At 34.1% G+C, this 16,379-nt stretch overlaps 1 protein-coding gene across 1 annotated transcript; it reads right to left on the bottom strand.

The window, feature by feature from the left end:
• LOC105173590 (xaa-Pro dipeptidase) lies at positions 2,344–15,470 on the bottom strand. The gene is made up of 16 exons (XM_011095383.2): positions 15,304–15,470; positions 15,158–15,207; positions 12,187–12,247; positions 11,482–11,577; positions 11,240–11,389; positions 10,550–10,681; positions 9,149–9,276; positions 8,889–8,931; positions 6,718–6,801; positions 6,011–6,052; positions 5,380–5,450; positions 4,351–4,404; positions 4,151–4,256; positions 4,005–4,073; positions 3,415–3,558; positions 2,344–2,870 (listed from the first exon to the last, which is right to left on the bottom strand). The coding sequence occupies exons 1-16, from the start codon at positions 15,439–15,441 to the stop codon at positions 2,739–2,741; spliced, it is 1,500 nt and encodes a 499-aa protein (XP_011093685.1). The 5' UTR covers positions 15,442–15,470; the 3' UTR covers positions 2,344–2,738.

Here is a 16,379-nt window from a genome sequence, read left to right as displayed (position 1 = left end):
TCTCTCTTTCAAAAATAAAAATTCTTTTATTCTTAAATATATTTCTATTAAGTATCAAAATATAAAAGAATTACATTGTAAAAACTAATATACTAAATTTTATTTTTCAAATTTAGATATCCAGATGAATATAAGTATTCAACAATTATAAAAATTATAGTTATAAATTAATTTAAATATAATAATTATTATCACTATCTAAAATTATTTTTAACTAACTAAAATATATATTTAAACTAATTTCAATACAATAATTATCTAAAATTATTCTTAACTAATTAAAAAATATATATATTTAATTAATATAATTAAGTTAATTAAAAAAAACTACTATAGCCCCTCTTTCTTTATCTAAGCAACGTTTCCCCATATGCTAGGGGCGGGGGGTATCCCGCATCTGCAAAAGTACCTAGCGAATTGGAATGACATGGCAAATTTCTACTCGCTTCAATCACCTCAAATTGATAATCCCCTTATTAGAGGAATCATGAAAATTTTTTCGTGACAAGATAAGTAAAAAAGAGAGAGGAGACACGACAACAATAATAGAAGGTGAAGCGCCTCGCCAAAATCTAATTGAGGCGCGCCTCACCTAGGATCAGATCGAGGAAGAGAGCCTCGACCCAATCCAGGTCGAGGCAATGCGCCTTGACCCAAGGCTGCCATGGCGCCACTAGCTCCAGTATTTTGGCGCCATGGCCCCCTCTCCCCTGGCAACCTCCCGTGAATTTTCTTCCCCGACTCGATTACTAGACATTCTACCAGTTGGACACCTAATTGTTCCCCAAGTTTTTTAGTAATCATGTTCTTAGATATAAGATTCACAATTGAAAAGAGGAGATGAGGAAGGGTAGAACACTATATATTAGATTTACCTCTATGAGACATATCGAAGTATTTTAGTCAGAAGCACTGACTCAAAAGAACAACCATCAGAAGACGATCACAGTGCCATTCAAAATTTACTAACATGCCAGTAGGAATCCTAATAAGAAAATAAATGAAAAGAGTCTACGTTGAAGTAAACTTGGTTATTAAACTTCCAAATATCACCTCTCGTACTTTGGAGTGGGGGATATTGATGGAGACAAGAAGCTAAATAATGATGGTGCAAAAGGAAATCTAATCATTTCCATAAGCTGCAACTAGAGATCAAGGGCATACAACTTAAATTATTTTGTTATTACTAGATAAATCCTTGCATTAAATTGTACCCACAAATTAGTGGTATGTGAGGGGATAAAATTAATTTTATACCCTCTAACATTTATTGCTTGCATAGTATAAATATCCTCTAATTTCATTGTAAAAGGGGACTTTTGGAGAGAGAAGGAATTGAAGAGAAAAAAATTAATTTTTAGCTTGTGCAAGAGTATGACGTATTTAGATGTCAAACTTCATTTTTTCCCATCAATTTTTTTAAACATTTGTTATTTGAATACATTTTGTCTTTTAGCTTAATAATTAATATATATTGTATTAATATCCTACATATGTGTATATATATGTAAATCGAATCATATAATTCAAGTCAATCAATTTTTTTAATCCGATCTACCCGTGATCAATAATTTATTCGGTTGAATTTTCAAAATATTGCTTTTAGCGATATGCTAGTGGACAAAGGCAAACGAGCATATAGAACAACAATGTATAAACCCAAACTGGTTTTTGGATCTTTTCTTGGTAAGTCTAAACTCATTGAACAATTTGATTTCTGCTCTGGCTTAAATAAGACAGAAAATTTGAGTATTTAGGTTTCTGGATTGGATTTAAGTTTTTATATCAAAGCAAATTAAATAGGGGATATTTACATGGAAGTTCTACGTACTTTTTAAAACAACGGTATTTTGATATTTTTTTTACATTATTTAAATTATTTTTTTCCCCACCTCCATATTTAATATCTGGACATTGGATTCTCACCTCTATATTTGATATTTGGAAATTGGATCCTCGAGGCCTGAGTTTACAATTTGTCGTACAAAATCCGAACTGTATTCTCTAGAAAAATCAAATAGTTTTGATCGTTGTATGAAATATTATGACATTATAGAAAAAGGGTAATTTCTAGTATTATTTGTAATCATAAAAATTAGTGATTTATCTTATTATTAAGGGCTATGAAATTAGGCCAAAGTACACAAAAACCCCGTTTGCACTACACCTCCTAATTGTATAATTATAATTACAACTAAACTCCATATTCAAAGCCATAACTTGCACAAACACCTTTGAAAAACATTACACTAAGTCACTAACAGCCCCTCAGGGGGTGCAACTATAATTATGCAAAACTCAAGGTGCAATTGTGTAATTTAACCTAACCTTAGAAGTAGTCAATGTAATTTACCCTATTATTTAACATACATACTTTGAGATGTGGGTTTGAATCGACCTCCGGCCTCTTTATTTAGGTTCCTAGTCACCCCTCATCAACTGCTTCGACCCTCATCAGGAGAGGATTCTAATTTCCTTGTATACAGAAGGTATGCTAACAGTATCCAACCCAAAGTTACAGTGCAAGACGTGGGTTTACTTTCCAATATAACAGAATTACAGACCATCTGCTTCAGGAATGCTTCACTGATTGAAGGCTTTACTGAAATTAAGATCACAAACAAACATCTATAACTCAAGTCACTCTGTTAACGCAGAAAGAAAATGAAAGACACAGAGATATTTGTTCCTGCATAATGGCAGAGACGACAGAGAGTTGCATGCGGACAACCGACAGGTTAAACTTTCCCATTCACAGAAGGAATACTTGTCTTCTTAATTGGCCAAGGAGCACCGGCCATCACAGCCTCGATATCTTGGATCTCTCGTGGACACTTGGTCATGTTCACACAACCATCCGAAGTAACATACTGGAAACACACATGGAAACAAATAACAAGTTAAGATAATATATGGCCAGTTCTGAGAATTCATCTGTTTAGCGAGCATATTTGATATTGGGGGAGTGGGGCTGAGGACTGCATCCTTAATGTGTGTTACTTGCCAATTACGAATCGAGATACAATGGAAAGTAATCTAAAATTAACATTTGTTTTAAAACAATGCAAGACACCATTGCCATGTCATATTTACGATATAATTACATACTGTAGCTAACAATAGAGACTTCCAAAGGAAACAAGTAAATGATATTTATGTTCAATAAACCCCGTTTTTTCATTAAGGCTCAATCCGAATTAGGATTAGGATGCCATTACACCAAAGAACCACAAGGGATGCCTCTTTCGTGTAATAGTCCTCGACCAAAAGACAGCAAGACACTGAAAATGAGCATGTTCACAGTAGATTAGCATTCACATTGTGATTCAATACATTACGCAATATCATGCAAATGAAGTAAATTTCAGAAGCAAGTGCTAATTTAAATACTAAATGAGCTAAATGCAATTTTACCACGTCGCTTTCAATTCGAACCCCACCAAAACCTCTAAATCTATGGATCTGCTCATGGTTGAAATATTTTGATGTTTGTGCAGTTTCCAATGCAGGAAGTAACAAGGCATCAATGAAGTAACATCCAGGTTCCACCGTTATCACCTGCAGTTAATTCATCTTAGTGCACTTTGTAATACTATAAAATAATCTATTACAATAATCATAGAAAATAAGGCAGTGGTGAAGGTTGCACTGCATGTAAATCTTGAGATGAGATGATATTCGTCGCACCAGCCTATGCTAACAGGAGACAATTAATAACACAATCAAATGAACCGGACTAATTGAAGTTTCTTCCTCGATAATATTCAGGAAAGAAAGATAAAAATGAAAATAGTAGGAACAAATGATCGTATCGGTTTTTTGTAATACATTGATGCATTCAGCAGGGCTCTGACAGAAAGTAAAACATCTAAGCTACATAAAGGCAAAACTGGATAGAGAATGCTGGATTGACAGGTCAATAAGATAAATGACCATCATTTCTTCAGAGTAAATCTGCTCACCATATTCATCTCCAAACAGAGTTTAAGTTTTCTATTACATACCATTCCCTCCAAGAGTTCTCTACTCGTGCGCAGAGACTTGAGTCCAGCTTCTTTGGGTCTTTCCGCTCCCTAGAATAGTTCATTACGTTGAAAGTAAAATCATAATTGCAAGTAAAACAAACATGTGCTAGGATTATTGCAACCACCTTTAGGTAACCCCCAGGATCATGAGTATCAATTCCCAGAAGGTGTCCCAGGCCGTGGGGCATAAAAACGGCACCTAGTCGCTCATGAACCATAGCATCAACATCACTTCAAGAATTAGAGTGCCGTAACAGAATCAGAATCTAGTTTTACACCACTTACACATTACAGCAAGTGAAGAAAGCATAAAGATACATCATACCCAAAAAGGAGATTTCCTTCCTTCAGTGATTCCAGAATAGTTCTTTCAGCCAATCTGGAAAAATCAGGGAAAATGGTATTGAAGCAGACTCAGAAACAAATTTCCCAGAAGTATTACTTCATATTTAATAATGAGACTCATTTGGTTAGTGCATGGAATGAATCTGGAGAAAAGATTATAATCTCGAATAATTATCCAATGATCCTTGCATGCCAAATACAGGAAAAATGAAAAAAAAATCATTTCAAAAGTTGCTGTGCACATCATTTCCCATATGTTTCCCCCCAAGGAAATGGAGAGGGGTACATGTCTTTCTAGAGTGTGGAAAGCAGCAGCCAGCAGTGGGTATTTTAAATGGGAAATAGAGAGGGTGATATTGGGAAAAGGGGCCAGCATGGTGACGTCTAAGGATAGGGCAAATGGTTGTTGAGGTTGTAGAAAGGATGCTGAACTAGTTCTTATGGCTGATGATCAATGTGAATGGAAGGGAATGTTAAAGTAACTGGGCATTATAGGGTTCTCTAAAATGAGCACTGCGAGATATTCTTAGTTCTCTAGAGTCATGGTCTATACAGTTAAATCAACAACAGCACTCAGGGCCAAGCAACCATCAAGAAAGAAGCAAGCATTTGACCGTGTTTCCCCTCTTTCTTGTTCTGTGGTTGAGGAGCCACAGAACAAGAAAGGCTTTGCCCCATGCTGGGATTGTATTTCCATTGCACCTCAATCAGTAAAATTGTTCACTTATAGGCACCTGACAGATTCAATGGTCTGAATTTACTAATAGTCCTCCAAGTAGTATGACTAGAAGCAATAGCAATTTTTCCCCATGCTATATTTTGAGTCTTTTGACCTTGGACTTTGGTGCGGAACTGAAAATGAAATGAAATAACAATAAAGCATAAAGTACTATCATTGAAGCAATGAACCATTTTCCTTACTATTTCTCCTCACTAAAATCCAAAGACCAGACATTTAACACTAGGATAATCGCCATTAAATTCCAGAGCGTAAACTTAAGAGTCTTACTTGTGCATATTTACCCAGCTTACACCAGGTCGCATAGTCGATATGACAGCATTATGTGCACGAAGGACAGCCTGCAAATGCAAAAACAAAAAAAAAAAAAAAAGGAAAGAAAGAAAGAAAGAAACAGATTAGCATGCATCAATCCATTCATTTTCCTGAAGAAAATGGACATTTTTCTTTTTCCACCCTGTCCTCTCCTACAAGACATCTTCAACATAGATGCTGCGAGCTTCTCCACTAGTCACCGCTCTAAGCCTAGAATTTTATAATTTAATCATATAATTGATGAATTCCCTGATCAAGTCTGCATAGATATGCAATACTGTTCTTCCTCATTAAGCAGCAAAAGCTACACCATCTCAATGTAATATAAATAGTGGATGTCAAACTGCGTCTTGTTGCTCCAAAGATTTAGATTCAATTATGATGTGAAGTTCAGAAATGGTCTGCACTGCTATAGTATTAGTACCCACACCTATGCAATAAATAGTCGAAAAGCCTGTTCAATCTTGATGAAATGCTTGAATGATAAATTTTGGAGACAGCAGGAAACTTCTTCAATCATATTGCATGGAAGAACTTCCTATGTAGTATTAATATAAAATTTTGTCCAAAATAAAAAAATACTTACATTATATACAAGGGATTGGTCATGTGTAAACTTTCCATTTACCTGCAAGCACATCATATTTGCCAGCACTATTACACAAAAGTGACAAAACTTACTCTTATAAACAATGAGAGAACTAGAGATTCTCAGGATCTTTTATTTTGGAACAGAGGAAGTGAAACTATTCATAATTGTAGAACAGAAGATGACTAGGGTCCTTCACATTTAGAAGAAGAGCATGTGTCACAAATTTCATCCTAAATGCATAGTGCTGCAAAACTATAGCCAAGAGTTCTTCCTAACACCACTTTGCTGGGGACTGCTTTGCAGATACCTTTAATACAATTTTATCAGCAATGAAAAATAGGTCACCTATTCTTCATTGGTGACTGCTGTGCAGATACCTTCATCGTTCTCGTCTTTTCTATGAGTCATGACTTACTATCCTGTGGGTAATTTTATACTGGAGACAAAAAAATTAATATCTTAAGGCATGTGTCTCATACATCTTTCAATCTCCTATCATTTGAGATAATATGCACATTCGCTCTATGGTGGCTTTTCTAATATCTTACTTCGAGAAAAAAGTATGTAAATTTTCAAGAGTGAGTTATGCATATTTGCAGAAACCTGAGAAACAAGAACACAAATTGGAAGAAGAAGAAGAAGAAGAAGAAGAATATAGCACATAAATATGCCCATGATATTATATAAACACACATGCTTACCGGGAAGGAACATGTGATATCAGAACCATAAAAATGGTATTCAGCTCCCATGTCAAGCAATGCCATATCTCCATCTTCTAAAGTCTTAAAGAAAAGCAAATTACAACGAAGTATGATGTTAGAAATACACATCATCCTCATATTCTAAAGATTATGGAATTTCCTCCGATAACAAACAAAACTACAAAGAAAATCCCTTCAAATAGACTATAGTTTCCAAATGAAAAATTTCAGTCATACTTCCGTAAATTAAGAACCGTAATGCATGACAAGGAAAACAAGTTGTCAGCAGTATATAAAGTGGAATACTTCCAATTTGGCCTGTACATGAGGACAGCAATATTTAACAGGGAGATAGAGAGAGAAACTTACTAGCAAAAAAGAATTTACATTGCAAAAACCTCATGAAAAAAACACGGATACATAATTTTTACTCGACAAAATGAAAGTGACTATTAATTGTTATATCTCAATTCTGCATTGTTCTTCACGGTGCAGCGTTTCTAGTACAATACCAGTGGTGGCCTTAGAAAAGAGACTACTATTTGTGCTTCTGGAAAAATAAGGAAAAACAACTGAACACAGAACAATGGACTTGTGGTAACTTGGCTTTTCCCTACTATTAATCCTTGATCATTCAGAGCTTTCTATTTACCATCTTCAACTCATTTTGGATCCTCTGCAACTGTAGGTTTTTTCCTTTATCATTGCCATTATTTCACGGTTTCAAAAACTTATGTATCGTATTCCTTCCTGAAACCCTCACAATAATGATATAACAATTAAATGAGTTAAAGAGAACCCAGAGTAAGAAAGGAGAGGGCGATTGGCTTGCTTTAAAAAGCTCTCCTTACTTTTTTATATATGTCCAACACTTCAATTGAGCACTGTTACCTTACTGTTTGTAGGGATTCAGTGACCTAAGAGCTATTGTTCCAACTTCCACACCCCCTACCATGAAATATCTTTGATCAATTTGTTCAACCCTAAGTTTCAGAATTAGCTTCTATATTGAAATGCACAACAGCGCTGTACTCACCAGTGAATATTAGGTCCTCTCATGTTCCAGCTTCCTTTTTGATTCAACATATATATCTAAAAATCTCAATAGAAACTTTTCATGCTATTGTCTATCAACTATCAGTCCCTTGAACCATGATACACTTGTTCCTAGGGCTTGGCTGGAGATAAAAACGAACAGATTGCAAATCACCTATCAATATGCCTTCAGGTTAATGTAGAATATAGATCTATCCATTCAACATGAATAAAAAATGGGCTATCATATAGATTTTGACAATGACTAGAATTAATGTCCATAGATCCCCAAGAACACATAATTTTCATTTTATTGGAATTTTATGTTAAGTAGAATGAACTTTCCAGTAACATCTGATACTGAAAAAATTGTCTTCTTTTTATATTTTTATTATATATATAAAATAAATAAATAAAAAGAACACCTTGACCAGTAAGGTAGTAAATCAAATTGCACATCATGCACTAGAATGAAATCTGAGCTAGGCAACGCCTGCCATCTCTACATAGAATACACTGACAGCAAGTGGAGAAATGAGAAAGTGATCAATTTAGCAGGATAATAATCACCTGAACAATTCAGGCACACCTTCTTTTTTGCCAAAAGTAGAAATTACCAGTTATAATAAGGTTAAGGAGACAGCATTAGATTAAACACAAGTAATCTGCTCTTGGATTCACATCTGAATATGAATGTGAAACAAAAGCCACAGATGCATAAAGTAAAAAAAGAATTCTTGCAGGGTATTTATTTACATGGTTTGTGCTTTACGCCAACAGAGACGTATAGTTGCAGAGGGTATTACATGAAAGTGTTACCGAACATGTATACTGAAAGTCATTGTCATGATATGATTGTAGGACGCCCATTTTGTTATTCACTTGATAATGTCTTCAAGCGTGTATTAGTTACCTAACCAGAGAACACCTCGTTCCTCATACAACTATTTCTTTTAAATTTGTCAATTTAGCCATTATGCTAAGGTGATTATTTATCATTTTCAAATCCAGCCAAGAAGTTAACACGAGGAATCAAAATTACTGAATTTATAAGATGACACCAGCATTACATAAACACAATAGTTGTCTTTTGCATAATGCTTCAGAGGCAAAGATATGCCGGTTTAACATACCCTGTCATTCGGAGCTGCTGCATGACCATAGTGGAGCACTGCACTGTTTTAAGAAATTTAACAAATTAGATACTAGTGCAAGCACTAAAATTGAACTATTAGCTAATAATGCAGGCAACAAACTCAAGTTTGTAGTCCAGCAGCCCATTGTATAAGGCCTTATAGACATTCCAATAAATCCATAATAGTGTACATGGTGTCCTTGTTTTAAGCAACAAATGTAGAAGCATCATAGAGAAAATTAGAGGAAAATACCATACCCGTTGTCACCAGTTGCACATATACATGTGTATGAACAGTGTCTACAACCACCATACATGTATGTGTGATGGAGAAACAAGCTTTCTAGTTGATACTCTTTCATACCTACTTTTGTGTTCCTCATAACCTACTCAAGAGAACATTAATTGCAAGTCAAACAACTTCATCCATCATACAAGCATTCAGGCATACAAGGACATGAACAATTCTCATGAAACCAATTGATTTAAGCAACAAATTACTCAAACTATATTCATGACAAGATAGAGAAACCTTAAATTTAAGCTCAAATGATCTTATACACTGATGGAGGCGTTCATGACCTTAAAACCATCTTGAAACCGTCTAGCAAATCCAATTTATTCAAATCCAATCAAATTGGATTCAAGAAACAGATTTTCCTCAAGTGAATATCTTTAGTCTAGAGACAGGTGGATAATGAGATAATGATTAAGTGTTCTTTTTTTCTTTCCAGTTCAGGATAATCAAGATTTTAATGTCAAGGATAGGTGTTAAAAACAACCTCTCAGTCAGAAACTTTGCCAACAAGAATTGGACATTTTTTGAACAAAACAATTACATGATGGAAATAACTATTGCAACTTTAAATGACGAGAGCAGGTGTCATGTCCCAGTATATTCAGATGCTGAAACTTCAAAAAAATCATTTGAGCACACCAGTAAATATGCAAGCAAAAATGCGTACAAGGTTTAAAAAATCAGGCAGGAACACCAAAATCCTTTGTATCAGTTAGTAGGATCAGTGCCTATAAAGTGAAAAGTCACATAAATAGCATGCAAGATAATGTATCAGCTTATATATAATGTCAAACATTTTCCTTTATTGTTTCTGATATATAATACAGAATAGTAGTGATATGTTCAATACGGACGTCCAAAAATACATAACAGATTGACAATGAGACTGTCGCTTCAGCCTTAATCACGTACTACAAATTTAGTTTCACAAATTTCAGTAAAGTCAAGCTTTAGATTTGAGGATCATGCCCGAAGAAGGTAAATGAATTCCCAGCATAAAAGAATCAGTACACAGGATAATCTTTTAAAAAGTTATTGCTCTGTTTATTATTGTAAGCACAAGAAACAGATGAAATGATTACCCAGAAAAGGTTATAGGGATATCATGTATAAGGATCAGCTTTTGATATTATCATCTACAGTAGGTGGAGTACCTTTCTCCATCTATCATATAGGAAAGGAAAGCAATAAGAAACTTTTAAAATAAGAACATCAGATTCGAGTGATTCAAATGCGGTCAATTGTCCAAAACAGACAGAAAGAGAGAAATAACAACCATACCCTCACAATAAGAAAACATATGATGCATATCTGAGACCGGAAATTTAAACGGATATAAGGAACAAGTTCAAGAATGTTACCTCAACATGAGCTTCAGAGCTTATATCATTGGCATACTGTATGAGAGCAAGCTCTAGCCCTGACTTTACGACGCGGCATTCCGTCAAAATGGGATGCAAAGCATTTAGATCTGTTGTAAACTTGTCAATGCCCTGAGAAGGTATAAGCACAAAGTTGGCTATCTCCATCCAGATGGCAGTATTCATGCATCAAAATCCTATAAAAATTTCTTTCACCTCGTTCAACCTATGCAGTGCCAATTTTGGTTCTGCTTATTAGTTATTGCTGACAACTCGATCATTATGAGGAAAGAGTTTCCACATTTCTAGGAAATCAGTTACTTTGATACATACATCCATGTCTATGCTAGTGCACATAAGAGCAAAGGTGTACAGTCAAACCATACAAGCCTTTTCAGTATATATGTGCGAATATGAGGGTAGGTTTATGAACATGAATTTGTATGTATGTTTTTTAATGTCTTTCAATGCATGTGTATTAATGTCAACTTAATTCTATTTAAATTGATCTGCATTACACATATACATGCATGCGAGAAATAGAAATAGGTCGGGAATGACATATACAATCTCATGAAGCAATACATCTTCGAGATTCTCATCCATGTCTGAACTCAAGTGTTTCTGTACATAGTGTAGCAGTGTCAACTCTTCTTCAGAAAATGACTAAAATGAGAAAGATGTTAGAACCTCAAAGTCTGCTGGTTTGGAAAAGTTGTTACTATCAGTATTGAGGCCATGCAGGAGATAAAGCAATGGTTTTCCTGGTCCTCGGTATCGCTGATGCAAAACTTTTGCAATCTCATCAGTATAGTGTACAGAGTCAACCATGTATCTTTCCTGCAGAAGGATAACAAAAGCAATTTAGACTAAACTATTCCCAATTACTTCAACCTTTGAACTTTAATAATTTGATCAGAGAGTGTAATCACCTCAAAGTAGGACAATGACTTAATTTTTCCCAACCAAACTGCATAATCAGCAGGTAACCTCGGAGCAAAAAGTATTGATTCCCCACTTGCTAGATCCTTCAGTTAGAAATACAGCAACAAGCTGATTTTCATTTAAGTTTCTTCATGTGATAGATAGATCAGTATCGTCATTACATAAAATGCATATTACGAGATACAGTGATCTTCCAATCTAAAAGTTAGTATAAGCAAAAACTAAACCCCATTCATCAGGACCATTTCATACTCTAGATATACCAAAAAGCCTAAAGTCGCTTAGTATTTAATTGGCATAACTACTAAAAGGAACCAGACTGCAGACAACTTCATTGATTGCATGTGCATCGTAATAACGCAAGCAGCATCTTCAAAGAATTTTGAAGAAAGAAATAAAAAAAGATTTCAATTATACTATACCTACTCTCCTAGGCTGATTGCAAAAACTTCAGAATTGGATGAGATGAGCAACATCTGCAACTCTCAACACTAATAAGCTAGAAGAAATGCCTTATCTCATCCTAAAGTTAAGCAAAGAGAGAAAGAGGAAAGAGAATGGGCAGCAAAATAGACATCTTGAACTTAGTTTCTATGGAGTATTACTAAATTCCATACACTTTTAACTAATCTTGTTCACATCCACTCTTCCATAGATTATAGAAATTAAAAGATAAGATGCAGCATACTTACAATTGCGCCATAAAACCCAGGCTCTCGCACTCCAAACAAGTAAGCAAAATAACTCTCCTGTCTAGAGATCAATGAAGCTACCAATTAGAACTCAGTCATAAAACCTCAGCAAGTAATTGCCTACTACCTTTTCAATTGAAAAGAACGGATGATCCAGAAAAAGGAAAAGAAAAGAGACCTGTGGATAAAATCATGTTCCTGCATTAATGCTACTAGCTTGACCATCTACCATTTCATTTTGTTGATGTGAATAGAGATAAATGTGTTTGGAGATCTACAGGAGTAACTGAGAAATAATCTCATTAAAACTATCTGTGTGGTCAAGGGATAACATTTGCAATGCCCCGACAATTTGCAAATTGATACCTTCCAAGAGCTTCTCTTACAACAATCAACACTGTCAATTCATGATAATTAGCAGAGGCAATATGGCTGGATAGTGAATGCTGTAAAGCGACTGAAAGAATGAGAAACTGAAACTCTACTGATGGGTTCATTTTATATTGTTATGTACCAAGTGAATTCAATGGTTTGTTGTGGTTTTGATAAAGGGGAGCAAAGATGTTAAAATGAATTTAGTTTGTGGTTCAAAATTAGGGTTTAAATAATCCCCAGACCAGGCCAACATAAACATTTTCTGAAGCTAATCCAAAAGGTCAAGTGGGCAATTGACTAGATCAAGGCTGGTTAAAGGAATCCTCTACAGAGATGGCGAATGGCTGACTTAAGCCTCCACTACCAAGAACTGTAAACCCAAACAGCAGGCAGAAAGAATGAGACTGTTCTGAGACTCCAGGTAGGAACCCAAATAAGTATATCTCTGCAGTTGTCACCTCTAAGTCCTACTTCTCCTGAAAATTCTCAATTTGGGAATTTAAGAACTCGACCCCGCTCAATCATTCTCAATTAATCGAATATTCATCAGGCGGATAAGCTTCTAGGAAGTTGGCAATGCGGAGAAAATGTCAATTATGGGCTGAAATTCTCATATGGACCTATTTAAGTGCTAAGCTAGGTGTGAGATTCAAACCTAATGTTTTTTCAACCTTAGAAGGTCATTTAATATGATGACCACTTGTTTTGATCACTTTACTACAACATAAACGGTTGAAATGTCAACTTGATGTAGTTGGTAATTCGCTCTCAAGTCTCATCCTCATGCCCCAAAACAGAACACGTTATTCTTGAGAAGATTCCTAATGCACAACATGTGAATGCAAGTGGTTCTTCCCTACAAAATGAATTTTAAGATGGTTACTCCGAAAGATCTCAGATTGACTTACTGCTCCACCATAATGCACAGAGTTTCCAGGGTACAATTTCTACTATTATGTAACTTTCATGGAATTCTATTCACGAGATTCACTTCTGCACCTTCTTACTTCAGACACTTGGAAGGATATGAGGTTGATTTTGGAGCCTGGTTGGAGTGAAAGATGACTGGATAGTGTTTAGAGTGATTGAGCGGAGCATTTGGCCCATTATTGTAAGCATTGCTCATTCATAGAATTAGTTCTTGTAATCAAAAGTTGCAAATGTTGTCATTCATAATTTCCAACAAGGTCCCCCGAAAAGTTTGAGAATACAATTAAATATTCAACAATGAGAACATATAGAGTACTCCTTACAACAGGTATCACATTCACTTTCCATATGTTTGTTGACCAAATCCTTTGTGGCTTATGCCTCAAACTATGCATCAAGCCTATGTCAGAAAAAATCAGCTTTAGTTTATTGAACCCGATTAAAAGAGAGTAAAACTCATTTCGATACCCGAGTTTTGGATCCATAAACTGATACATGAATTTTTATAAATGCTCCAAATTTTTATGTGAGTTTTTGACATTTAATATTAAATCAACTCAATCCAATTCTCCATCTAGAATTCTTTTTATAAGGATGCATATACTTTTTTAAAGCTAAATTAACTCGAAGTATACATTTATTTTTCATTATATACTCATAACTAAATAAATCCTACAGTTATCATATATAACATATATAGGGTGACAATCAACAATCATATATGTAGTACAAAAAATGTTCATAGTTTAATAAGAAAATTCGAGACAGTGAAGTTTTGAGAATAAGAATTGATGATATAAGATATTGAATGTAATTTCTAAAATTGAGATCGAAGAAAAGAGCAAAGAGAATAATTTTCTTTGCATTTTGATTATCACATTCTTTATATATACATTTTTTTTAATTTTGACTTCTAGAATTAAAAATTCATCTTGTTAATATTTATACTCAGAATTCTTTTAATCTTGGTGTACTTTTATTTTTCATTCTGGTATGAGATCTCTTGTAGGATTATTTATAATTATTCAATTCTATGTTTATATTGTTAAAATGGTAGAACTTACTTAGTCTTTATCATATAAAAAAAAATAGATACTTGAAATTAATTCAGAGTTTGAAAGGATTTGTCATAATTAAAGTTATGGATAGAGAATTGTTAGACATTTATAGCAAACTCAAGAATCAATCAGAACACTTTTTTTTTTTTTTTTCCCTTTCATGATGAAAAGGGCCATGAAAGTTCATTACCAAACTCAAAATAAGTCAGTAATTTACAGCACAATTAACAGTAAGATCAAATCACTATAACTTAAATGTAACTAATTATGAAAAAGTATATATATATAACCTAAACGTAACTGAGATGTAGAACCAGTTTAACAGTAACGGTACACTTCTCGACAATCAATAAGAGATTTTTAAGAATCATCTACCAATTTGATATTTATGCCAAAATTCAGATACTAAAATGATTTTTACTCGAGTACAATTAACGAATGAAACCCAGATGATACTGAAATAACAACAAATTACGACTTTCAGAAACATCCATGGATTAAGATTTCAAATGCAACTTCAGGTTATACAAAGACATGGACAAACAAATCAATTAATTCATGAGAACGTAAAACATACAGTACCAACAAAAACCTTATGAGGTTCCTACCTAAACAATTCAGTATGATCAGTGCAGTACCGATTCTGCTCTTCGCCACCCTACAAAATCGAATATCAAAACTCAATGAATTTCAGCATAAATAATCAAGAAACGGAGATTGACAAACAATAATTGAGAGATAAAAAATCTGGTACCTGGAGGAAGACAAAGCCATGGAGAGGGCGAGAGGATAGAGATAGATTATCGCGAAATGAATGTAAGAGCTTCTTTCTATTCACCATGTGTAGTTCCATGGGGACCTGCGGCGGAGAGAGAGAAGATGGAGAAGCCATTTCAGTTTTTTGGCTTTACACAGAGTGAAATGTGAAGTGACAGCGTTCTATATACACGCAGTGGTTACTTGCCAAAGAGCAAAAATTGCAAGCAACACATTTTTAGAAATACAATAATTTATTCATTGTAATTTTTAAAATAAAATAATTTATTTTCGATACGAAGGTAAATTATTTTATTATAAAAAATATAGAAAGACTAAATTGTTATTTTTTCGCATAAGAGTGTAATTTATTCGTCGGCAATATCACAGAAAAATAAAGGATGATTTCGCTCCACATCCCTAAAGTTTTGGGTAATTACACATAGACCCTCTATTTTTTGGGGAATTACATTTACCACTCTTGCTCCGGTCTAATAAATAAATCACTCTGTTAGTTAAAATTTACTATATTTGTTGATATTAACATAAAAACTGAATGAAAATTAATATTTACCCTCAATTGACTTATTACTGATTTATTGTAGATCAAATAATTTTTTCGAACTAAACTACTCTTATAACGGTGAAATATAACTCTTCACATGCATTAAGGGGTGAAGACGTACAAGGGTAACTTGGTAATATCAACAAATTCAGTGAATTTTTTCTAGCGGAATTGTTAGATAGAAACAAACTTTAGGGGTGTTAGACGTAATTTTCCAAACCATAGGAGGTTATGTATAATTACACCAAAACTCAGGAGAGAGGAGTATAATTATCTCAAAATTACATTAAACACTTTTTAGTCATAATACATTGACCTTTTTTTGTGGGAAAAATATATTTAATCTTATAATTGTTTTAATTTTGATATATTTTCTTCTATAATTACCTAGTGAATAAATTTTGCCTACAATTATTTATGTGAAAAACAGTTAACTTTTTATTTTTAAAAATTTTATACTTCTAGTCCTGAATTTGTTGGTAATTGAAAAATTGTGGCCAGGGAAAGTA

Source organism: Sesamum indicum, linkage group LG11 (genome assembly GCF_000512975.1).
Source record: "Sesamum indicum cultivar Zhongzhi No. 13 linkage group LG11, S_indicum_v1.0, whole genome shotgun sequence".
NCBI classification, from domain to species: domain Eukaryota; kingdom Viridiplantae; phylum Streptophyta; class Magnoliopsida; order Lamiales; family Pedaliaceae; genus Sesamum; species Sesamum indicum.
Note: the sequence above shows the minus strand (reverse complement) of the source record. Positions and strands in the feature narration are given on the sequence as shown.